This window comes from Vicia villosa, unplaced genomic scaffold (genome assembly GCF_029867415.1).
Source record: "Vicia villosa cultivar HV-30 ecotype Madison, WI unplaced genomic scaffold, Vvil1.0 ctg.002106F_1_1, whole genome shotgun sequence".
NCBI lineage: Eukaryota > Viridiplantae > Streptophyta > Magnoliopsida > Fabales > Fabaceae > Vicia > Vicia villosa.
In genome coordinates this window covers 308,634-316,839 of record NW_026705842.1, presented here as the reverse complement: position 1 = coordinate 316,839, position 8,206 = coordinate 308,634, and the positions used below count along the sequence as shown (strand labels likewise).

The window sequence follows — 8,206 nt, the reverse complement described above, 5'->3', positions numbered from 1 at the left end:
CACAAAAAATCCTTGCTACCTATGAGAAATTTCATTATGAGGATCTTTCTAATCCCTAAGAACGACTCAATTAAGTCTTTCCCGAGGGGCTTAACTAAGTCTCGTTAGGAAGACTCAGCTAAGTCTCTCCTGAGGTACTCGACTATGTCTCGCCATGAAGACTTACCTAAGTCTCGCCTAAAGGGCTCCACTAAGTCTCTTCAAGAAGACTCCATTAAATCTCGCTTGAGGGAATCAACTAAGTATCGTAAGGAAGACTAAACTTAGCCTCTACTAAAGGATTCCACTAATTATCATCAAGAAGACTCAACTAAGTATTTCCTAAGGGATTAAGTTAATCCCTGTCCAAAAGGTTCATCTGAAAATTTGAGAGTTGAAGGCACAAATAAAATCTTCGACTAGGATGTTGAGGAAGGCCAGAAGATGAGCCAAGGATTAAAACACTTTAGCCTCTATGACCCTTCGTGCTTATAGGATTGTGTAGTGTTATAGTTGGAAGAGAAATTAGGGTGGGGTGAAGGCATACGATCATCACATTGTCCTTCACAATTCCCCATTTTATTAGTTTTAGTGCCCCTATTTCAGATAGGGTGCCCTTTCTAATGATAAGTCGCTTGTCTCTGTCCATAATGTGCAATCGTGTGTAAAACATGTACTAGGTCAGTAAACGTTGCATTGGGGTTGGGGATTAAAATATTTTCCCTAGGGAATCAACTACTTGTTTTCAGAGTGGTAGCGGTATTCTAGGAAGATTGAAATCCAAGTCCAGAGGATTATAAATACCTCAATATCGTGATAAACTAACATAGCTGCAACATAGAAAATATACAAAAACACTAGCTTGTCATCTCATGTGAGCTACCTCTCAATACCATAACAACCTTAAAGCCTCTCGCACACATTTGTGCTTATATTTATTTGCATATATATCTAATTCATTTGAAATAAATTCTTGATCCAAATATTTTGCTATCTAAAAAAATTGATTGAGGACAAACAATGATTCAAGCATAAAGGGAGTTTGATAAGTGTAATTTTTATCCTCATTTGAGGACAAGTTAATTATTAATCTTTGTATTGCTTTTTTTTTATTTATTTTAAGAAATCAATGAAGAATGAAGATATATAACCTTAATTCAAATGATCAAGATCAAGTATAAAAAATGTGCGTGTGTGTGGCCCGTAAATAACCTGTAAATCTCATGGATGCACAATCCTCTAAAAACGAGTGCAAGGTTAATGTGAATTGGTGTCAGCCCGTAATTAATATTACAGTTGTAATTCACATTATTTTTAACCTGTAATTTTCACTACGTAACTCACATTACTGTCAACCCCTGATTCTTGATATGACTGTAATGCTTCCAGATTCTTGGGAAAACTTCAGTTTTATCTGTTTCACTTTATTGAATATGTTACAAACTTTCGAGTTTCTCTTGATATTATTGTGTATTAAATCCACTTATTAGTGGTTATTGAAGGGATATGACATGATTTACAGTAGTATAATAGGCATGATTGCTTCTGTTTAGAGATAGAAAATCTTAGAGAACAAAACAAAAAACTCTGTTTCTACGCTATGCTTGCAAATCTATGGAATTCTTCTATGTAATTTCCAATTTGTTAATTCGAGGTTTTATTGTTTTATTATATCTTTATCTTACCTATTTTATTGCTTATGGTTATAATACCATGTGTGAGAAGTTTCCTAGTGTTTTAGGATTAATGAAGTCTATTCTCCAATCTTTAAGAACTGTACCGACATCTCTATGAAAATATAGGTGATTTAGATATCATTCAATAATCTGAAATGTGAAGGTTGATATCTGACGCTCCCTATTAATTGATTTTAATAATCTAGTGACTAAATTGATAACAAAATGATAGATTATGATCGAAATTACTATTTATTCATTTTATATACAAAGCTTACAACAGAAGAAATGAGAAAATGACAAGAATGTTACTAAACATACAAAATAGATAAAAGAAATAGATTATTTCTCAGAGTTATTGTAGTTGTCCTAGTCTAATCATGTGAAGTTGGTTTCCCAGAGGTGTTTTTCCTATTGCAAGCATCTTTGACACTTGATCCATGGTTGGTCTCGAACGTGGTTCTTGACTCAAGCAAGCCAATGCCAACCTTGCAATCAAGATCACCTCTTCATCAATTGGTTTAATAACTTGGTGAGGTCTTTGATCTAAAACATCTATCAACAACATATTGTTAGCCATTGATCTTGTAGATGGTGACAAAAATAATGAAATCAGATCTCCTGGATGTTTTCCCATTATGATTTCCAATGCAAGTACTCCAAAGCTATATACATCACATTTCTCATTCACTTCCATTGTTTGTGCCAATTCTGCAAACAAACAAATTATCTTATGAGTTTCAATATTATATGAAAATGATATGAAAATATAAAATCAAAACAAGAGGAAAAATATTCTAACCTGGAGCAGCATACCCAAAAGTGCCTGCAAAATGGGTATAACTAGGTAAACCAGGCTTTAGAAATTTAGCCGTCCCGAAGTCGGAGACATGAGCTTCATAGTCAAGATTAAGAAGAACATTCTTGCTCGATATGTCACGATGAATAATCGGAGGCAAGCAATCATGATGCAAATAGGACAAAGCATTGGCGACACCTTTAACAACATTCACCCTCTTTTCCCAATCAAATGCAGTGGCTTGTGTGTCATTGTTTAGCATTTGATCTAAGCTTCCACCTTCCATGAACTTGTAAACCAAAAACGAGAACTTAGAATGTGAGCAAAATCCATGAAGCTTTATGATGTTTCTGTGTTTGATTCCTGTCAAGGTTTCAATCTCACTCGTAAAAGACTTTGAACTGAAATACGACTTTGTTTCATCTGTTACTGAATGAAGCTTCTTCACAGCAACAACCAAATCTGAAGACAACTCTGCCTTGTAAACATTTCCTTGACTCCCAACTCCAATGAGATGTTTGTCATCAAAATTCTCAGTAGCGTCAATGATATTTTCAAACATCATTTTTCCATCATGACTCCAAATTGAAAATAGTATTCCTCTTTGTGTTTCTTCTGGAGTTTGGCTTTCTTCCTTTACTGATTTCCTTCGAAACAAAATATACATTGAAATTCCGACACTGCACACCACTAATATTAGAGCTCCTAGAGCAATCAATACTGACCGAAGGACATGTTTGCTCTTTCGACTACGGCTTGTTGGACAAGGATCCAATCCTGTGATATTTCCACATAAGTCTTTGTTATTTTTGAATGATTCAATTGAAGCACTAAGAAAAGCCGGAATCTTCGGAAGAGGGCCTTCTAACCGGTTGTCTGATATGTTAACAAAATCCAAACTCCTTTCAAAATTTTGAGGAATGGTTCCTGAAAGCATATTATGTGAGAGATTCAACATTGACAACTGCACTAAACCTCCAAGAGCTGTTGGTATCTTTCCACTCAAAAAATTGCCACTTAGATCAAGAGACCCAAGAGATGAGCCAAACTGATATGGAATACTTCCTTCAAGTTTGTTTCTACTCAAATTCAACGTCCGTAAGCTGGACAACCTTGCAACTTCTTCCGGTATTGTGCCACTCAACTCATTTCCGCCGAGATCCAACTCTTCGAGACTTTGCAGCGATCCAATTTCTGTTGGAATCTTATCTGTCAACTGATTGTTACTAAGCTTTAGTTCAACCAATGATTTCCTGTTTCCTAATTCCTTTGGAAGTTTCCCAGTCAGTTGATTTGAAGAAAGGTGAAGCCTACCCAGCTTGGTTAAACCAATAAGTTCTAATGGTATAACACCAGAAATATTATTGTTAGATACCTGGAAAGTATCAAGATCAAGACTCTTATTCCAGTTTGTTGAAATGTGTCCATGAAATTTATTGTCACTCAAATCAAGATACCGCAATTTCGGATATACACCAAAATCTTGCGATATATCTCCTTCTATTTGGTTCACCTGGAGCGTGATTCTTTCAATACTAGAACAGTTTTTCAAACTTGTTGGCACAGGACCGGTGAAACGGTTGGAATCCGCATTTAAGTACCTTAATTTTCCACCAGAGCATATTCGAGACGGCAAATGACCAACAAAAGCATTCCCAGACACAACAAAGGAATACCAATTGGTAATGTTATAAAGTCCATCTGGAATTCTACCATGAAGTTTATTAGTAGCTACTTCAAAAGTAGTGAGCCACTTCAAATTTCCAATCGACTCTGGAATTGTTCCAGTCAGATTGTTTTCTTGGAGACTAAGAATTTGCAAATTGATCAAATTCCCTATCGACTCAGGAATCGATCCAGTGAGATGATTAGTCGACAAATACAAAGTAACAAGATTTTTCAAGTTCCCAATTGTGGAAGGAATGGATCCGGAAAGGCGATTGAGATCAAGTGCAAGTTCAACCAAATTAACCAAATTTTCTATAGAATCAGAGATTGGACCAGAAAGATTCATTTTATCAAAGTAGATCAGATTCAAACTAGACAAGTTCCACAAGGAGTGTGGAATTGAACCAGACAACTTGGTGTTATTAGAAAGTACAAGTATATTCAATTTACTCAGATTACCTATGGTTTCAGGAATAACATCAGATAGAGAATTCAATGACAAATCAATATAAGTAAGGTTTGTCAAAAACCCTATTTCTTGTGGAATTGAACCAAATAGTTTACTTTCTGGAATTGATAGAAACCATAATTTGTTCAACTTTCCAATCTCAGGAGGAATAAATCCACCAGAAAAATCATTGTGACCTAAATCTAGGTACAATAAATTGGTTAAATTTCCTATAGAGCTAGAAACTCCTCCACTTAGTTTACAAAATGAGAAATCAACATTTTGTAAACTTTTCAAAGTGAAAAGTTCTTGAGGAATGGAACCATCAATAGAATTTTGAGAAAAATTCAATGTGATTATTTTTGACATGTTTCCAATCTGTGGAGGAATGTTTCCATAAAATTGGTTACCATAGATGTTTAGGGTTGTGAGATTAGGGAGTGAGGAAAAAGTGAGAGAGTGAAGTGTACCTTTGAGTCCAAAATTTTCAAGGTTTATGGTAGAAATGGAATTAGATTTGTGACATTGGATTCCTCTCCATGTGCATGGATTTGTGGTGTTTTTCCAAGTTGATAAGAGAGTTTGGGTTTGGTTATCAAAGCTATGTTTCCATTTTAACAAAGCCTGTGATTCAGTTTCAGTGGCTTCAGCTATAGATTGTGGCAATGAAAGTGTTGAAAGGACAAAGAGAATTATGAAGAGAATCATGATGAAGGTGGGTGGTAGCATTATAATCAAAGTTGGTTGAGGGTTTATGAATTTTTTTCATGGATCTCTGTATATAAGTTTGAGTTTAGTATAGTTTATAAATTATAACAACGTGGGTTGATAAGTGTGAATATTTTATTTTGGTTATAGTGGGTACAGTATGTGTGAACTGTGTATATGCTTAAATAATAGTTATTATGTTAAATTTGATGGTCAATTTAAGTCTGCTTCAAAGGTACGTATGTCTGAATATGTGACATTCATTAATATAAATTTTGTTGTCACATTTTTTTTCATTTTGGATATAAGAAATAAAATAAGACGTAGAGTTTTTTTATGGGGTAAATTGACTTTGATTCTTTTATTTTATTTGAAACAGTATTTAGAATTATTTTTTTATGTTGAAATATAGGGTTTTTTATTCTTAGGTTTCATATATAAATTAAGAATAAAATATGTAATTAAATTTTAACTGAATAGCAGTCTTATGTTTAATCTACTCTATCAAATAGTTCATAGAAATTTTTAGAGATATTTGTTTTGTTTATCTTTAAGCATCTCTAAAAGTATAAATAAATTATTGATTAATTCAAAATTTTCTTCTTTCTTTATATTTTTTAATAATTAACTCAGGGTAGTGTCAAAAAGACTCATTTTGCCATTATTTGCCACTAACAATAAATCTCATTATTCAAAACGCACTATTTTTCTTAATTATTTGCAAACTTTTTTGTCAAATTGAAGCCTTTTTCTTTGCATCCAACAACTCAATTCGTTACACTTCTTATTTATGTGATTACACCACCTTAAACTATGACCTTATTGGTTTTATCATAAGTCTCCATTACTATTATTATCCATAAGAAATATATTAAACTCCCGCACTATTAAGACTCAGGCATGCATCTGACGTATGAGTACGTGGTTGCAGTGAATAAAAATGATCAAGAAATTTATGCACCTAAAAGTTCTATAAAGATTCAATGTTGGAGAATTCTAATAGAGATGAGTAGAATAATGGTCTTATGACTGCTATTTTGATTGATGAAGAAATAAAGAATCTCTCAAGGAATGAACAGGAAAAGTGTTTGATGGTAGAAGAAAGGAAGATGAGTCAATATGATTGTCAAGCTTTCATACTTTTGAGCAAAAAAGAGGAAAGGATTGTTAAACGATGAAAATCGAGATTTATTATTAAATATCTTGGTAGGAACATAAGAAATAGAGCTTTGGATACTCGTTTATAGATGTGAGTGGGGATTGACATTATCAATATTATAGATCTAAGTAATGACTATTTTCATGTGACTTTTTTTATAGATCACAATCTAATGATAAAAAAGGCAATTCTCAAGCACTGCGTGATAACATTAAAGGACAACAAAGTAATACTACTATGCCAGTTGTTAGGAAACCTGCGAAAAATCATGATATCAATAATATGAAAGTAGTCATTGCTAGTCATTTCAAAAGTTCTACTTGTGCTCCTATCAATGAAACACACACAAGAGAAGGGATGATTGTTAGAAAATTAATTTAAACCGAATGGAATCGACGCTAGAAACGTGTACGGAACACTTTCCTTATAGTATTTCAAGCACTCCCAATTTGTCTTGGAGTTTCTACGTAGGAATACCCATGATAATTCAGCCTTCTCGAGTCTGCACAAGACGGGTGAAAACTCGAATGTAGCGAAGAATGTCTGGAATTTATTCTAGAGGATTTTCGATTTTTTATGATGAGAATTCGGAATCCAAAATTATGCTTTTATAGGCCATGCTGATATTGTTTCACAAGGTAGCGACCCTTGGTGAAACAATTTCTTTTCCAAGAGTTATGACTTTTGGCATACAACATGGTTCACCAACGGTTGCATGGTTTTATTCTGCAGCATTTCATGAAGAGTTGCCACTCTCCGAATTCAAAATTCAATTCATAGCATATTTTCCTTGTCATTTTGGAACACACTCATACTATTAATTATTATTAATAATTTGCAACAATCCCCCACGTGTTCTAACAATGACAAGTCTAATATCATAATATAGAAAGCAAAAGAGTGTTAATACATTTAGGTATCTTTCGATTTGAACTTAACTTTAGTAAAGACAACGCAAAGTCTAATCAGAACGTTAGATAGTTATGCTTTGAACAGTTATCCCATGTGATCAGACCGACGTTATTATACACACACTCTTTAAAGGTTCTTCGCCTACATATCTCGCCTAGCTCTATTTATGGCCATGTGCTTTTCCTGTTTTCATGAATTTTTCATGAGAGAAACTCCAACTCTCACTTTAAGACGGCACCATCTTGAAATTCATATAGTTGAAGTTCAATTTATATCTATTTCTTGAGATACATATCCTCCTCGATATAGAACTTCATTAAGAGTTTTAAAAAACTCAACCCTCAATTATGTAATAGTCAACATTGTCACAAAATGTTACACCAACTTTCAAATCAACGACTTGTTGTTACCCATTGAATCTTAGTATAAGATGTATTAACTTTAGATTGCGTTGCTATCATTGTCGGAACACTTATTCAAGGAGTTTCAACCTCACACCTCTCGAAGTTGTCTTTACTAAATCCCTGGCCAGTAGTTTAGTAAATGAATCATTCAAATTAAAGATCGATCGTATATATGTGAATGAAATGATTTCATTCTCAATCCATTTTCACACGAAAGAATGTCTAAGTCCTAATTTTCCTAGACTTTCTATTATACACCTTTTTGTATGCTCTAGCTAAAGTGGCTTGACTACCTCAATGTATCACACCTTTGAAACATTGTCTTTAGCCAGTGGAACTTCTAATAGAAGGTCCCTCAACCATTCAACTTTTTTGACCAGTGGAAGTGGGAGCCACAAACTCTAATTCCATGGTTTAAAAAGTGGTGCATATTTATTTCTTGCTCCTTCAAGA

The 8,206-nt window shown here is 33.8% G+C and overlaps 1 protein-coding gene across 1 annotated transcript; it reads right to left on the bottom strand.

The window, feature by feature from the left end:
* Positions 1 to 1,870: 1,870 nt before the first annotated feature.
* On the bottom strand, positions 1,871 to 5,361 carry LOC131637886 (MDIS1-interacting receptor like kinase 2-like). Its single transcript, XM_058908452.1, has 2 exons — positions 2,458 to 5,361; positions 1,871 to 2,366 (listed from the first exon to the last, which is right to left on the bottom strand). Exons 1-2 carry the CDS (start codon positions 5,297 to 5,299, stop codon positions 2,011 to 2,013), a joined length of 3,198 nt encoding a protein of 1,065 aa, XP_058764435.1. The 5' UTR covers positions 5,300 to 5,361; the 3' UTR covers positions 1,871 to 2,010.
* Between the last annotated feature and the right edge of the window lie 2,845 nt (positions 5,362 to 8,206).

What these genes read in the sequence shown, in the direction of transcription:
- LOC131637886 (XM_058908452.1), bottom strand. Translation starts at nt 5,299, where the DNA reads ATGCTACCACCCACCTTCATCATGATTCTCTTCATAATTCTCTTTGTC. An exon ending in TTTTGGGTATGCTGCTCCAG is followed by an intron (nt 2,367 to 2,457) that starts GTTAGAATATTT and finishes GTTTGTTTGCAG; the next exon opens with AATTGGCACAAACAATGGAA.